Here is a 17,220-nt window from a genome sequence, read left to right on the forward strand (position 1 = left end):
ACTTGCAGATTAAAGGGCAATTTCAGCTTTTTTAGCAAAACTGTAGTAACACATAAAACAAGATCCCAAAACCCCCAGAAATGTGTCTAAACTTTAAATAACCTGCCAAATTTAGTAAAATGGGAGTGGTATTTAAGGGGTGTGGTAGCAAAAATGGGCATGGCCAAAAAATATTCACTGCACTACGCACAGCATTTCATTCTGGCCCTCTTTTGATTTTTCAAGTGTTGGGAGGTATGTTTACTTATTCTTTAAGTCTGCTAAAAATCATTAAGCATTAAATAAACCCAATAGAATTGTTTTGCCACCAATATGGAGTCATGCGACTTGGTTAGCATCAAGTACTTTACTGAGCCAAATGACAGATGAATACAAATGATAAACACAGTATATCTAGCAAGCTTCTAAATATATGTGGGATACATTTGATTCAGATACTTTGATAATCTGCAAGAAAAAAAATCACAGCACAATAAGGGCCACAAGGGACCTCTTCTATTACGTGTAAAATACACATAATAGCAGCATTCCGGCTGCTTTACCAGGATACTTAGAGCTCACTGTGCACCACAAGTAACTTACGTGATAGTGTTGATTAATCTACATTATAGGGCACATATAATGCAGCCTCAGCAAACAACTTATAGGGATGCACAGTAACAGGAATTAATTCCCACCTAAGGCCCCATTTTTAATCTTATTTAAGATAATGATAAGGTTGTTTAGAGAAGGCATGGGTCAAGATCTCAAAGAAATGTGTCTATTATGTCTCATTATTTTCATTCAACAACACGTAGAGGTCTGTATGCAACACAAAAAAGACAACCCATACCAATAGAATAAGATGCTTTCAAACATCTGGTGAAATCCATTGATTTGCTCCATCCAAAGCTTAGGGGCAGAAGTGTGCAATGAGAGCCCACAACAGGAAAATCCATGCACTTTCTACTAATTCCTTTGGGATTTTTCAACGTTTATTTATAAAATGGTGAACTGTAATTTTTAACCATTGATATATATGCTTCTAAAAATCCTATAGGACTAAATAGAAATTGAGTGACTTTTTCTTTTGTGTGCTCTAATTTAACACTTTGCTAAATCTGCTCCTTAGCGTGTAAGGGCTTTAACACCATTCATGCCAGGCCACAATTAGGAAAGTAGAAGGCAGTACCCAGCAATGACAATGTTACAACAACATCTATTAAAGCACTAGACAATATGCAATACCCAACTCTGTATCAATAATAACTAACAATATTTGTGAAAAAATCCAAAATCAATCGAAGTCAAAAGTAACATTACATAGTTTATTTAAGTGAATTTAGGGAAACACACTCTTCTGTGTTTGCTACTATTTGTTCATTAATTATCAACATGTATTTTTCAGGGTACATACTCATTATCCCTATTAACCAAGCATACATTTTACAAAGCACTGATATGGCCTTAACATGGTTATGCAGTGCAGTTTTGATCTCCAGTGCTAGTATTAAATAGAGAAAGTACAAAGAAGAGTAACTAAGTTCATACAGGGTATTCAGTGGTCTCAGTTATAAGGGAAAGGTTGACTTAGTTGGGAATGTTTGTACTAGAGAACCTAATGGGGAATGTGATCACTATAAATGTATAAAAGGACAATAAAATAAACCAGTAGGTTCTTCCTGCTGACTCAATGGTATCCACTGAGATTGGAAGAAAAAAAGTTTCATTTTAAGCGGATTATGTAATAAGGCACTAAGTTTGCCCAGGAGCAGTAACCCATAGCAACCAATCAGCAGGTAGCATTTACTGGGAACCTGTTTAAAAGCAAATTCCTATTGGTTGAGATTGGTAATGTAGTGCCTTAAGATGCAAAAAAATTTTTTGTTATTTGTTTTGTTTTTTACAGTGAGAGCAAAAAGGAATTGTAGAGGCCTCAGACACTGTTTTTCTCCTTCCACTAGATCAACTAGCATATTCAAAAGTTTCATTTAGATGAACAGGTTAAAATTGATGAATGTGTCCTTTTTCAACCTAAATTACTATATTACTCCGTAACAGTGGGGTGGGGGGCACAATGGTATAAAAGCATGAAATAAAAAATTCCAAAGACAGTATTTATATTAACAAAATAGTCTGCCAGCATATACACAAATGATTTAAATATTTGCACTAACAATGTAATAAAAAAATGATTGCATGCATTAATAATTAATAGTGCAGTTGTCAAACCATATATTATTACATCACATTTACTTTTCAGGATGTGAAATGCTTTCACGGACAAAGGAGGGGTATTAATCAACAATTACAGCAGGAAGCAATTTCTAAAGTAAGCATATTCACTGGGATTTAGGAAATGGTATGGTTTTCTTTTTTGAGTAGGCTGCAGTTTAAAATAACTCCTAAAAGCTATGTGGTGTGATTCAGAAGTGAGGTATTTAACATACAAGCAGATCAAAAAAAAAAAAAAGATAGCACTGGAACAAGGATAGTCAGTTTAGCTTGAAAACTGTCTGAACAAAAAGCAAATAAATGTGTTAAATCAGAAAAAAAGAAATGTTGCAGGAACAGCAATTAAAAAAAGTTTCCTGATTCAACTTTGTGGTTGGAGTCTTGTGGTTTCATGGGTGTACAGTTCAGTCAAATGCCCTGTGTGGTACTTTTTTTTCAGCAGTCAGAAATTGGAAGATAGTACAGGTATGGGACTTGTTATCCAGAATGCTTGGGACCTAGCATTTTCCAGGCAAGGGATCCTTCTGTAATTTAGATCTCCATAACTTAAGTCTGCTAAAAATCATTTAAATATTGAATAAATCCAATAGGCTTGTATTGCCTCCAATAAGGATTAATTATTATTATCTTAGTTGGGATCAAGTACAAGGTACTGTTTTATTGTTAAAGAGAAAAATTAAATCATTTTTTAAAATTAGAATTATTTGCTTATAATCCCATACCTGTATAGAGAAAAGGGACAAAAAGTGTAAGATATGTAAGTTTAGCATATACGGGTACCCAAAAGTGTTTAAATGCAAAGAGAATATGGGACAAGCAGAGTATATGTCTGTGTCAAAATAAAGCACATGAATGAATATGATTGATAATGAAAAAAAATTGCATTGCAGTCAATAATATAAAGAGCAAGTTAATAGAGATTCTAGAAAAAAACAAAATAGTAAAAACTAGCCATATTGAGATATAAAGAGATATATTTATAAAAAAAAAAAAAATAAAGAAAGCATGGCAAAGTGCATTGAAGGAGAAAAAACCCTGCCTGCCACACAAGCTCCCTCTCCACAAGAGCTATTCTGTTCAGAAGTCTCCTTGTGTGCTTAACTGCTATAAATCTACAGATTTGCGTGCTGAGTTTAACGGTGCCATCATCTGTCTGTCTTCTCATCCTCTTCTGTCAGTACAGATCTTGTGGGAGAATGCGCAGTCAAAGCTCATTCAGGATGTGGATTCAGCTGCTCCTCCTAGATTTGTGTCGGCGAAAAGGATCGGAAGAGGGGGAAGATGCCCCCTTTGGAATTCGCTGTGCAACTCTGCAAATTTATGGCAGATCAGGACACAGGGAAAAGAATAGATGCTGTGGGGAGGGAGCTTGGGGGGGGGGGGGTTAGTGGAGGGGGGACTAGGGCTTAATTTTCCTTTGAGGACATTGGGCAATAGTCCTATGAAGGAAGATCTTTGGCCTGATATTATGTAAAATAGGGGACACAGCAAAGAGGGGAGCAAAAAGGGTGTAAAATACTACAAATGACAAAAGAGGCCAAGAGGGAAATACATTTGTACATATCTAAGAATCAATACAAAAATGATTGCACAACACAGCACATAGGGTGAGAACACTACAGAAAAAAAACTGTAGACAGGGTCAGACTGGGCCGCTGGGACACCGGGAAAAAACCCAGATCCCTGAACCCAGACCCAACCCTTGCCGGCGCTCCCTCGGCTGATGGTGTGCCGCCCCCGACGCATTACATTTACGCGCGTTCGGGGAGGACATTGGGTGGGGGGTTAGGGAGGCACAGCGGAGGGTTAGGGGGTGCAGCAGGGGCACCTAGGGGGTGCGAGGGACACAGCCGGCGGGGCCCTGCACCCCCCAGTCCGACCCCGACTGTCGATGACTGGTCAAGGTATAATTAAAAAAAACGACATAAATGCAGATAGCAAATCTAATTAAGTCAACATAAAAATAGATGAGAGAAAAAAAAGATGGCTGAACAGAAAATATGTGAGTGGAATTTTCTCTTGAAAAGAAAGCCTATTGGGTGACAAAGAGAGAGATAAAAACAAAAAACAAATTGTGTTTGCGGGAAAAGAAATATTGGGGCAACAGGAAACAAACACAAACTCTACACAGTGGGTAGGTTATGGAAGAGGACAATTGGAGCCAGTGGAACTATCAAAAATACTGAACAGATAAAAGTAACAATGTAAAATTTCATTGATTTTTCTGGCTCGGAACCGCCAGGCAGGTTGCAAAACACCACAGGGAAGCAAATTATAAACACAAGGGATAAACCAATAATTGAGCAACAAAGGCACATAATAAGGAAAGTGCTTCAAAAAATGAATTGCAATGATGCATACAGATAGCACTTAATGAACGTTTATAGGTTATGAACAAAAATTGCTGATTAGAAGTAAAAACCAGGGAATAAAGAAGCAGTAGGAATGAAGCTTAGGAAATTCACAGAGAGCCCACTGACCCTAATTCAATATGGTCCAACAGAGCTATTTTGGGTCTACTGGGCATCATAGAGTAACAACCCTACACCCAGTTAGTATCTGTTATTATGTTTAAAAACAACTTCTTACCATATTAAATCGAGGAGGGCGTAAAAGAGAAATCTGACTGAAGCAGGACACACTATGCAGAAGGCAAATATGAGAGACTATGCAAGAAGCCTGGCAACGGGAGGTGGTGGGAGGTAGACAGAATTACTAACCTTTAAGGGGGGTCAAGGCCGCTGTGGACTCTTCTAAAAATCAAAAACAACGGGTAATTAGGGAGCAAAGCAATATAGCAAAGCAATATAGAAAGTTTGCTGCTGGGTTGAGCAAAGCACTGCAGCAATATGTGTTATTATAGAAAATTAATTCATTTATCTTAAGGATTAATGAAATTCATTCTACCCTATGCAAATCTGAGAAAACATAACACTAGAATTATCCTAATTTCTTTAATACTTAAAAGTGAGAGTGTGGGAGGGGCAGACAAAGGGTAGCTAAGATAAAACTGAAATAATTGGAATTCTTTACTCTATACAGGTATCAATGTATCAGACCACAGTATATTCAAGTATTTACAATATGATTTAGGTAGCATTAATGCAATTTATACTACATTGATCAAACGCATTAGGATTTACATTTGTTAATAAACTTTTCCAGTTCTGTGAAGATGCATTTGGTATTCATAATTACCATTACTACGTTGCTGGAAAGTAAAACGATGCCATTAATATCATCTATAAGGGGGGGCAGGTGTTGTCTATTCAGATGAGGCCAATTTTTGTTAAATACAGTACATCTAAGTATGGGAGAATGAGAAACTTCTACTTGCATCAACATGCTATTTAGGCTAAATTAATTATTGTTACCATGAATATCTTGCTTGCTAATTAATGTTTTTTTTTTTTCAAGGGCATTAAGGGAGTCTGCTAAAACAACCTCCACTGACAGACAATTTCATAAATGTACTCTTCTTCTAGTGAATAACCATTTACATTGCTGAAAGTTAAAGAAGTTATTTTAATCATTTATGACACCTTTTGTACTTTTTATACACCTGGAAGTAATATCCCCCTGGATTTCTTTACATTGGCCTGTAACATATTTCTACAGAAGCTTTGTTATATGGAGATAACTTTGCAAGAGTTTTACAAAACCCATTCTTTTTGTATTTAGAGACTGAATTGCTGTCTAAATTTGTTGTTTAGGTCAATCCTGAATCTTAAGAAATCCTGGGATTTTGTCAAATTATTTACAACATACAATCATTTTCGTGCACCCCTATATCCTTTATGCGCCTCTTTTTAAAATTTTCTATTCCACTCAATTAATTGATTAAGACCTGCATTTCCCATTGCAATAAAAATATAAATTGGTGCTCAAAACTGCACTGCATATAAAGGGTACAACATTTCTGGTCTGAAAAAACATTTACAAGGCTGTGCTTTATAAAGTTACATTTTTGCAAAAGTGTTTAAAATATCAGGGTAAACAAAACAGAAAGACAATGCAGAGAAAATAAACAAACAGAAGTCTTGCTCATGAGAGAATATAACTTAGACAACTTTGGGGCAGAAGCGACACATTACATACAGGTTTATGGTAGGGTGGCAGTTAAGCATACCATATTGTGTCAAGGTGATTTAGGAGGGGTTGCAGTTGGTTAAATGAATGGTTATAAGTAGTAGCAGAATAATCCGGCTGGTTAAGATAGCAATAGTTAATTTGAAAAATATTATATCTGTGTCCCTTGAGTCTATGGCCCTTTATATACATGATAATATATTGGTGTCTTTCAGTGACACTGATTAACTGCATTCTTTTGCGCTTCCAGTGAAGATACAACACCAACCTTCATCCATCCTATTAACTGGCTTATGCAGTAACTTTTAGGGTATGATTTGTATTCATATTTTTTTCTTCAAACGTATAACCTTGCATTTATCAATGCTGAACCTCAACGGCCGTTTAATTGCCCAGTACCCCCAATTTATCTAAATAACTTGGTGAAGTGGAAACATTCTCCACGACTCTTATTACCTTGCATAATTTTGTTTCATCAGCAAAGAACCTACTTTCAATGGCAAATTCAAAGTCATTAATAGATCATTTAAATATGAGTGTCCCAAGGACAGAAGCCAAAGATGTTCAATTAACAGTGGTTCAATTAGAAAATACCCCACTAATCATAATGCCCTGTATTCAAGAATATTTCCCTTAATATATGGATGGTCCTAGACATTCGGTATATTAACACCAAACAAGGAGATAAACTCAACAATTATGTCAATATAGGTAACTGTTTAAATACTCGGCTGTGTTATTCACCTGAAAATCAATACTGCTAGTTAAGAATAAATCTGTGTGACACAAAGGTATTGATACAGGCCACATAAATTGCCCAGTTTGAGGGAAGAGAAGTTGTTGTGGAATAAGTATATTAAACTAGGCTTTTGATTTGGGTCTCCACACATCAAGTTGATGGATTCTTCAAAGATAACATACAAAAAAAATAAAATACCTCATCACATTCTTATTTTCAGTAGGCAACTCATAAATGATGTAAGCTTTTTGTATCCATGTACAGAATGTTTACAGAAGTTTCTCATTTTATTGCCAATTGCTCAAAACCAGTAGCAGCATAAACAGACTTTGACACTGTTCTGTCCCTATAGAGATCTATTAATTAGAGTTGAAAAGTATAAGACAAAAAACAAGTACACATCAATATTTTTCCATCTGCTTGGAACAAAATCACAGAGAATGTTACATTTCAAAATAGGAACAAGACTTCAGTGATATTAATGTTGTCTAACAATTGAAGACTGGAAGTCTACATTGTTCTCCTTTTTCTGTGGGGCTGATTCTTTATGCTTCTGGAGATTTTAAATGAATTAGACTCCTCCAGTAGAACAAATCAGTTTCACAGCTTGTTTTGCAGCTTCACCAAATTAAGGGGCACTTAAAAAATTTGTATAGTAGTGACAAGCAATAAGGCCAAACATGGACACTTTAAAATGCAGGAGGCTTTTCATCACACCCCTGTCTCTATTCTTAATTCTATACTCAAAGTAAACAAAGGCAGAACTGTTTTGAAATTAGAATGGCATAAATATTACCTTGAAGGGGATGACATTGCTGGATTTTAGTGAATGGGATCTGTTATCCAGAATGCTCGAGACATGGGGTTTTCCAGATAAGGGATCTTTTTGTAATTTGGATCTCCATAACTTAAGTCTGCTAAAAATCATTTAAATATTGAATAAACCCAATAGGCTTGTTTTACCTCCAATAAGGATTAATTATATCTTAGTTGGGATCAAGTACAATGTACTGTTTTATAATTACAGAGAAAAAGGAAATCACTTTTTAAAACTAGAATTATTTGCTTATTATGGAGTCTATGGGAGATGGCCTTTCCGTAATATGGAATTTTCTGGATAACGGGTGTCAGGATAAGGGATCCCATACCTGTAACACATTCCTACATTATTGTCTTATACCTATATAAATAATAGAAATCATATTTAGGAAAAGTCCTGAACATGTGTAAAGGGCACAAGAACCTGGATAGTTCTATTAAAAGCTAAGCAAAAATGGTTAATTGATGTAAAAGTACCATCAGTAAACAGAGTAAATCCCTAATCAAATGTTAGTGTGTGATTGTGTACAGCTGCCCTGTATACCTTGTACCCAGCAGTCTTACAGAAAAGTTCTAATTTGTTTGTGCTTCACCAATTCACATGCTTTTTAAAAAAGCAGGATCCGTGCATCTCAAACATTAAAACTATAAAGAAATACAGCAAGACAAGCGAGGAAAGAATAGCTTGGAGTATATGGCCCTAGCCATAGATTTGGTTCTTCTGTTAAAGATGAAAAGAGCAACATAAAAAGCATGGATGACTCAAGAACTAGATTACAAGGAAAGCAAGAACATCGAAATAAAAACAAACACTGCTGACAAAAAGCACCCAAAAAACAGAAACGAGCCTTAACCCAGACACACAGTGGCTACTCATGCCACAAGTAGACCACAAGAGGTAAGACAAATGATAGGAAACAAGGGACAGACTGTACTGACCTTGCAGTAAGGGTGAGCTGGTGGACTGGAATAATTCTACAAAGGGGAAGGGCAGATATTGGGTGGGAGAATAAAGGTTTTGACATTTACACAATAACATTTTTAAAATAAATAGAAAAAAATTAAGATAAAACTATAAAATGTATCAAACCTGGAAAGGAAAACATGTTATAAATAAACACTTGGCATTGTGACATCTATTGACTTTGTACTACTATATGAACAATCACTAGGAAAGAAATAGATTTAAATCCATACACTCTATTACTTTTAACTCAGTTGTAATGAGCGTTCAGAGATATCCTGGGAGATTATACTATGCCAATACAACCCTGAAAGAGTTTCCAAAAGAATTACCCTAAAATGCTGTGCACTTAATACATTTAAAACCTTCTTGTTTTGCTAACCTAAAGCACTAAAGGATATGAATTATGTTCTTATATAAAAAAGACCATTTTGTTTTTATTTTCCTCTGTATCATGCTTTCAGAATACCTGCTGGTGTCTAACCTCACTGAGATCAAACTACTGCTTTTTTTTACATAAAGAATACTGAATATTCCCTAATATACAGTAGATGCCTTATTATCAACTGGAGCAAATAGAAAATTAACATATAATAGATACTATTTTCACTTTTTATTGCAATACTGTTGTATGTGTTTCATAACTCTAGAGCTGGCCAGTAATGCAACCTTTTATAGCTGGAAATATTTAATAAAAATACTCCAAAATTGGTTTGGGCAGAAAAATTATATGTTTTGGAACAGCAGGCATATTTTTTAAAGCAGCGCATAACGGTGTGATGGTTTTAAAAATAGAATTAGAAGCTTTAGAAGACTAGAAATCCAAAACAACCAACCACCAAGAAGAATTTGAAAGAAATTTCCAATTGGATACTTATTATTATTAGGCCCAGGATAGCGATGTGCAGGTGGGATGCTGTGCTTTACCCAAAGATCAGATGGGTTTGGTTTGAAAATTGAGTGAGCAGTGCAGGTTTGGGTGCAAGTCAAACTGGGGAAGTACACTGCTTCTCTGTACCTGCCCAAAGTAGCATCCAGAGCAGAAAGATGCAAGAAAAGGTCCAGTAATGGTAACATTTTGAGGATTTCAGTTGGGTGCAGGTTAATGTTTTTGGGTTGGGGTTGGATGTGGGTTGAGTTCTTTTCTAAAAAATCAGCACACATGATGAACGCATGATATTTTAACAATACATTATATTTTTCTGGTACGGCTTGCAGAAAGAGTTCATGGGTATTTACTCTTGAAGGTACCACTGAACATAGTTTAATCCCAATGAAGCAGAACTGTTGGTAAACACTCACTTTTTCAATGAGGTCTATAAAGGTATCTTTAATCCCTATAAGCTACATAAAACTTTCTAGGGTTTGGTTGCCATTATGCCACTATTTAAACAGTACAGAATATCATATATAATCATAGGGCACACATATAGTTACATAGTTACATAGGGTTGAAAAAAGACCAGTGTCCATCAAGTTCAACCCATCCAAGTAAACCCAGCACACCTAACCCACACCTACCAATCTATACACTCACATACATAAACTATAAATACAACCACTAGTACTAACTGTAGATATTAGTATCACAATAGCCTTGGATATTCTGATTGATCAAGAACTCATCTAGGCCCCTCTTAAAGGCATTAACAGAATCTGCCATTACGACATCACTAGGAAGGGCATTCCACAACCTCACTGCCCTCACCGTGAAAAACCACCTACGCTGCTTCAAATGGAAGCTCTGTTCCTCTAATCTAAAGGGGTGACCTCTGGTGCGTTGATTGTTTTTATGGGAAAAAAGAACATCCCCCATCTGCCTATAATCCCCTCTAATGTACTTGTACAGAGTAATCATGTCCCCTCGCAAGCGCCTCTTTTCCAGAGAAAACAACCTCAACCTCGACAGTCTCACCTCATAGTTTAAATCTTCCATCCCCTTAACCAGTTTAGTTGCACGTCTCTGCACTTTCTCCAGCTCATTAATATCCTTCTTAAGGACTGGAGCCCAAAACTGCACCGCATACTCAAGGTGAGGCCTTACCAGGGACCTATAAAGGGGCAAAATTATGTTCTCATCCCTTGAGTCAATGCCCTTTTTTATACAAGACAGCACTTTATTTGCTTTAGTAGCCACAGAATGACACTGCCTGGCATTAGACAACTTGTTATCAACAAAAACCCCCAGATCCTTCTCCATTAAGGAAACCCCCAACACACTACCATTCAGTAGATAGTTTGCGTTTATATTATTTCTACCAAACTGCATAACTTTGCACTTATCAACATTGAACCTCATTTTCCAGTTTGCTGCCCAGTTTTCCAATTTTGTCAAATCGCTCTGCAAAGCGGCAGCATCCTGCATGGAACTTATAGTTTTGCACAATTTTGTGTCATCAGCAAAAATAGAAACAGTACTGTCTATGCCCCCCTCCAGGTCATTAATAAACAAGTTAAAAAGCAAAGGACCAAGGACTGACCCCTGCGATACTCCACTAACCACACTGGTCCAATTAGAAAATGTTCCATTTACCACCACTCTTTGTACGCTATCCTTCAGCCAGTTCTCTATCCAATTACAAATATTATGTTCTAGGCCAATATTCCTTAATTTGATCATTAACCTTCTGTGAAGTACTGTATCAAACGCTTTAGCAAAGTCCAAGTAGATGACATCAACTGCCATTCCAGCATCAAGGTTCCTACTCACCTCCTCATAAAAGGCGACTAAATTAGTCTAGCAAGATCTGTTACGCATAAAACCATGCTGGCACAAACTAATAGTATTGTGAACTGCAATGTATTCAAGTACATGCCTGATATGAACAAAATGCAAGAACTTTGAAAGAGCTTAAAGGTACTATGTATATTAACTTTATTATTTGAATTTAGTCATAAAGGCTTATGTGCTTATTTATCCATTTTTGAGGTTGTGAATTTGAGAGTTTATTTCTAAATTGAATAAACTTATATGTAAAAAAACCTCAAAGTTTTTTGAATACCTTGAATGTTAAGAAAAAAACTAGAAAATCTCCAATTAAAAATAAGGCTTGACTTTGCCTAGGACAACTCTTATTGACTTCTACATGAACTTGCAAGTTTTTGGACCATAACTCTAATATTGGAAGTTTTAGCACAAAAAATAGATAAATAATCATAATAAGAAATTTGAATTCGATAAATCACCCCCTAAATGTCTTTAAATTAGAGGTTAGATTTAAAGTCCTACATTTTTTAGGACACATGAATGGACATTATTTTTCAAAATATCTATAAACAGTTTATGTGATATGAAGAACCTGAACAAGTACTGATCCTGAAGGGGGACTGCACACAAAATAATGTGAAAAGTACCAGAAGGTAACATCATTTGCTATGTTGGTCTGCCACTGCAAACACAGGTATACACATGACTATGGCTAAACATTGCCCCCTTTACATAGTGACTGCAGCTTCTGAGGAAATAGAGTAAGTACAAGGAAACCTTTCTATAGTTGAACCAAAATAGCAACAGGCATAGGAACTATATTTTGTTCTGCTCAAAAATTAGCCTTTAATGTTGTTTTGTTGAAGATCATTTACATTCTCAAGATGTCTGCATCCAAAGCAATAATTTATATTTATTAATGATACTGCCCCTCTGTTGACCTTCCTGCATATTTGATGTCCAACATTCAGTGAAATGCTAAATTATTTGGAAGGTTACTGTATTCTTTGAAAATATATTACTGACTTTATTATTATTTATTCAGCCAACATGGTGTGTGCCTTCAGAGATAATTCATTATATATATCAGTCCCTGCCCCACTGAAGCTTATCATCTAAGTTCTCACACAGCACACACACAAGGCTCAATTTCATGTGGAGTCAAATAACTTTCTTATACATATGTGTGAGAAGTTCCATATTATCGGGATAGCATGGTTGGGATTTTCAGTTCTAAAATACGCAATGTGTGGCATTAGCCTAAAGGGGCATATATGCAGCTGTTTAAAATAATCACTGCAATGAATTCCAACAACCTTACTGAAATTACTTTAGCATGGCCCTGTGAGTTTGTCATTGACAAACAAAAGTGAAAAAATAGACAGATATATAGTTTCTTTGTGGGTATAAAGTACCTCCTTTTATCCAGGCTTAATGTGTGACTATACTTTATCTCCATTTACTGAAAAGCTACTTTCATAATCCAGTTTAAGGCTAGTTGACTCCTCAATGCATAATATAATTGTGAGGCATGCTTTTATATAATCCTTAGAGGAGAAGGAAAGGCTAATAAAGAGTTAATCTCAAGCTGCAGGCATACCTTCAGTTGTCTCAATAGTGCCCTTAAGTCTCCCCATATTTCACCTGTTCAGAAGATCTGAAGCCAAACACTGAGAAAAAACGCTGAGCTGGGTAAAGAGGTTTCCCATAATGCATCGCTCCCACATTGACTGTGTGACTGGGACTCTGAAGGCGGCGCATGCGCAGTGGTAGGTTTTAGTGAGAAGCCGGCGCGCTCCCCTCCACCTCCCTCCCCTCTTGCACACAAAGACATAGTGAAGCACCGAACAGGCAAGGAGCAGGCAAGCAGGGAGAGAGCGGCGGGATGAGGGTGATGTGGCGGGGTGATCGGCATGGGGGGGGGCAGTGCGAGCGGGGGTGCGAGCGGTGGGGCGGGCGGTGTTGTTAGATCACGGGGGGGGGTGTGCGAGCGGGGGAATCTAGGAATCCAACATGGCGGCCGTGACAGGCTGCAAATAAACTTAAGTTACAAGCAAATTTTTGGGTGATGTGAGCATTATTTTAAAAAACAAATTTGGCGATTTACTTTGGGCAAGGGAGCTCTACACTATATTAAGGGCTACAGTAGTAGCCTTTCCTTGCTCTTTAAAGGGACTCAAAAAATAAGACCAAATTAGGGCATACCAAATAATCATTTTAATCATCCTGCTTAATATTTTTAGGGGTAAGTAACTGTTTTAGCTGCACAGGGTGAGAACCTTTAAACTATATAATTATTATTTTTATATAACCTTTCTAGCACGAGTATTTAGGCATAAGTTGAATAAGCCTTTCTTCTATAAACAAGGCCAGAGATGGAAGTCAAAATGGACCCAACCACTTTAATAATCCTACTACCCCCAAAACCAACTTAAATTAAAACTATGAAAAAATCAGATTTTCTTAGACTATAAACACACACACACACAAGAAACAATCTCTGTTTTGAAACCAAAAAGCACACCACGGTACATCATAGTACAACATGTCTCAACATTTCATTGGCAATGGATGTGATAATCTACAGTATTAAGATGAGCATAGTGGCACATGGGAAGCCACCTCAGCAAAATGTCTAGATACTGCTTGCTTTACCTGCCCTTAACAATGCATATATTGCCTCAAGGCAAGTTGAGTAAAATGAAATGAGGGAAAAGATCAAGCTGACATGATCAAATTCCTTGGCCTGTAAATCACTAATGCTGCAAATAAAACAGTAAAAATATAAGTAAGAAGGCCCATCCCTGGTTATACAATCTCAAAAGTCTAAAAAGCTGTGGTCTCAACAAGGACATTCTTACCAGTGATGTGCAAACCTGTCTCATTTTGCTTCGCTGAAAACGTCATGAAACTGTTGAAAATTTATTGAAAAGGTGAAAATGTTACAAAATGCGGCTACCATGTGACTTTTTGTGACACACAAAAAAGTTTAGACCACTAAAAAAATGCCTTAATCACTAGTGCAACAGCTCACTGTGCACATAATCTTTTCAAAAGGATGGAATATCACACCTTAATATTTTTCAGCAAGAGGAAAAGATTAAGAAACAGGCTTTCCCTTAGAGCTGTAAGCCTCCTTGTAGCAGTAACCAGGGTCGGACTGGGCCGCCGGGACACCGGGAAAAATCCAGACCCGACCCTTGTGGCGCTCCCCCTGCCCAACCGCTCCTGCTCCGACGCAGTAAATTTACGCGCCCGGGGAAGGATGTCGGGTGGGGGGCCCTGCGAGGGGGGTTAGGGGGGCACTCCGGTGGGGGGGGGGGAGGCTATGGGCGTGGGCCCTGGTGGGCCCTCCACATCCCAGTCCGACCCTGGTGGTAACAACTAGCCCAATGCAATTACCAACAAATTGCTAATGTTTAAGGATTACATTCTGATATTTGCTGTACTTCTATATGTACTGCTAATACTCTTATCTCAAATGTGGCATTTTAATGGGAAATTAAATTTAAGGACAGGAAGGATAGGAGAGAGAAGAGTAAAGAGCACCAGTCCATCAGGCTAACAGAGGGAAGCCAACTATACAACCATAGATTCTGCAACAATGATAGTTACCTACCTGTAATAAAAATATATGATAAATATATATATGATATATATATAATCTTTCTAATGTCTGCACTCCGATACCAAAAATCCGACATAGCAGAGTGCTCAGTCAAATAAATTGCATAGAAAACGTATTTTTAGACCGGCACACCCTAATTAAAATTGCAATGTCTTTATTGTGAGCACATCGCACAAAAATCCAACGTTTTAGTCCTCATTAGGACCTTTCACAAGATCCTTAAGAAAGGTCATAATGAGGACCAAAATGTCCGATTTTTGGGACACCACACCTTCTGGCAAAAACACGGATTTCTTACGGGAAAATTCTTTCCAACCTAACAGTCACAAGAACACAGTTCTGTAGCATTTCAACATAAGACTTGTCCCCTCTTTGGTGCTCTCACCTTCCAGGGAAACTTCAACACTCTGGAACCGTTCAGGGCTTCTCACTGTCCCCAAAGACTTTCACACATCCACGGTAACTCTTGTAAACACACAGGCTTCTCACAAAGCTTTGCTGGCTCTTCTTTTCAGGGACTCCAGCTCACCAGGCTCACCTGCTGGCAGCACCACACACCCCTCCAACAGAAGAGCCCTGCTGTGTAATCCCACATCTCTTTTATTTGCTGCTCTCTCTCTGTTATATATATATATATATATATATATATATATATTTACAGTATGCTCAGAAAGTAACATATCTATATATAACCAGCTGGAAAAAATACAGGCAAATGATTCCTCTTTTTTATACTGCAGACATAAAAGGAAAAAGAAAAAAAATATTTTTTTCCCTAAATTGCTACTCACTGAAGCCTGACAGGCATAAACTGCTCAGAAGTTTCTGTTCATTGGTTTTATATGGAGTATTGTGTGTCTGTCTCCTAAGAAACCTTTTTCTATGAAGTATACATTGGTTTTTTGATAACAGCTAAGGGTGCATGGAAGTATTACTAAATGGTAATAACAGGAACATTTCAAGCTCTTGCCATGTATTGTGCCCTTCATGGATTTCTGAGATAGCAACTTTAATAGCTGCTGGTAGAAACTTTCCAATTCAAATTTAAACTAATAGTAATAAAAATAATACAGATAATAGGACAGGATTAACACCAATAGGTAACATTGCTTATTTAAAAGGGCATTTATAAGCATTAAAAAAAGCTGGTTTAATCAGCACATCACCTTCCTTCTTACCGAACAGAATAATACTGGCATTGCTGTGCCCAAGTAGATTCTTTGCCATACACGTGTAGTTTCCATAGTCCTGTTCTGAAACGTTGAGGAATGTAACACGTGAAATGGTCTCTCGGTTTTCCACTTTGACCCCCCTCCACGAATCACTCAGCCTAAGAAAAAATACAATACACTAAATGTTAGGTGACATTATTATATGAATACTTTGTGATTATATAGTGAATTGCAAAGCTTCCAAAAAAATTAAATTAAAATTCTAGAAAAAGTTTAAACTATTAGTTTATTAGCCCTAATCAGCGACTGCCCTGGCCGTAATTTAAAATCCCGTGGGTAATTTATTCCATGATAATAAGTACATTTTTTGAGGTGTAAAGAAAGTGGTACACTAATCCACTATAATTACTTTTCTCTTTTTACTTATTAAATGTACTGGCTAAATATAAATATAAATTAAAAGTATACAAAAGTAATAAAAGCATGTTCCAGTATATAAATGGTGAGTTTGGTAATATATGGTTGTTTGGCGCATTTGGCAAAATCAGGTTGATTGGTGTACCCTTGTGCATTTACCTGATTTGGCTTTTTGGGGCACAAAGAGAGGCTCAGGCTTTTCCTTACAAAAATAACAACAACCTTTTATGCATGAGATTTAGCAATGTTACAGTGAAAAACGTTTGTGGCTGCTTTTGATATTTTAATAAGAATGTTTCTATTTTTAGGTGTAACGTGTCTTCAGGGCCCCAACTGATTAACCTGACCTCCCCTCAACTTCTTGTAAAAGCAGCTTCACAAATCTGCCTTCAGATTGTTATTTATTGTTATTAAATCATGGCTGAATGACCATGATGACGTCAGCATGTGTCTGAATGATATTCTGAACTG

At 37.0% G+C, this 17,220-nt stretch overlaps 1 protein-coding gene across 4 annotated transcripts in view; it reads right to left on the bottom strand.

The window, feature by feature from the left end:
* The window catches only part of ntm (neurotrimin), a 708,001-nt gene that overhangs the window by 11,382 nt on the left and 679,399 nt on the right, over positions 1-17,220 (bottom strand). The window contains exons 7-9 of one of the 4 annotated variants that reach the window (XM_004916004.4): positions 16,339-16,490; positions 8,801-8,836; positions 4,935-4,967 (exon numbers count right to left, since the gene is read on the bottom strand). In XM_004916004.4, the coding sequence (XP_004916061.1) occupies positions 4,935-4,967; positions 8,801-8,836; positions 16,339-16,490 (221 nt within the window). Of the gene's footprint in view, positions 1-4,934; positions 4,968-8,800; positions 8,837-16,326; positions 16,491-17,220 lie in introns of all 4 variants that reach the window. The other 3 variants (XM_004916006.4, XM_031906604.1, XM_004916007.4) reach the window with 3 other exon arrangements.

The sequence above is a fragment of the Xenopus tropicalis genome, chromosome 7, assembly GCF_000004195.4.
Source record: "Xenopus tropicalis strain Nigerian chromosome 7, UCB_Xtro_10.0, whole genome shotgun sequence".
Taxonomy (NCBI): domain Eukaryota; kingdom Metazoa; phylum Chordata; class Amphibia; order Anura; family Pipidae; genus Xenopus; species Xenopus tropicalis.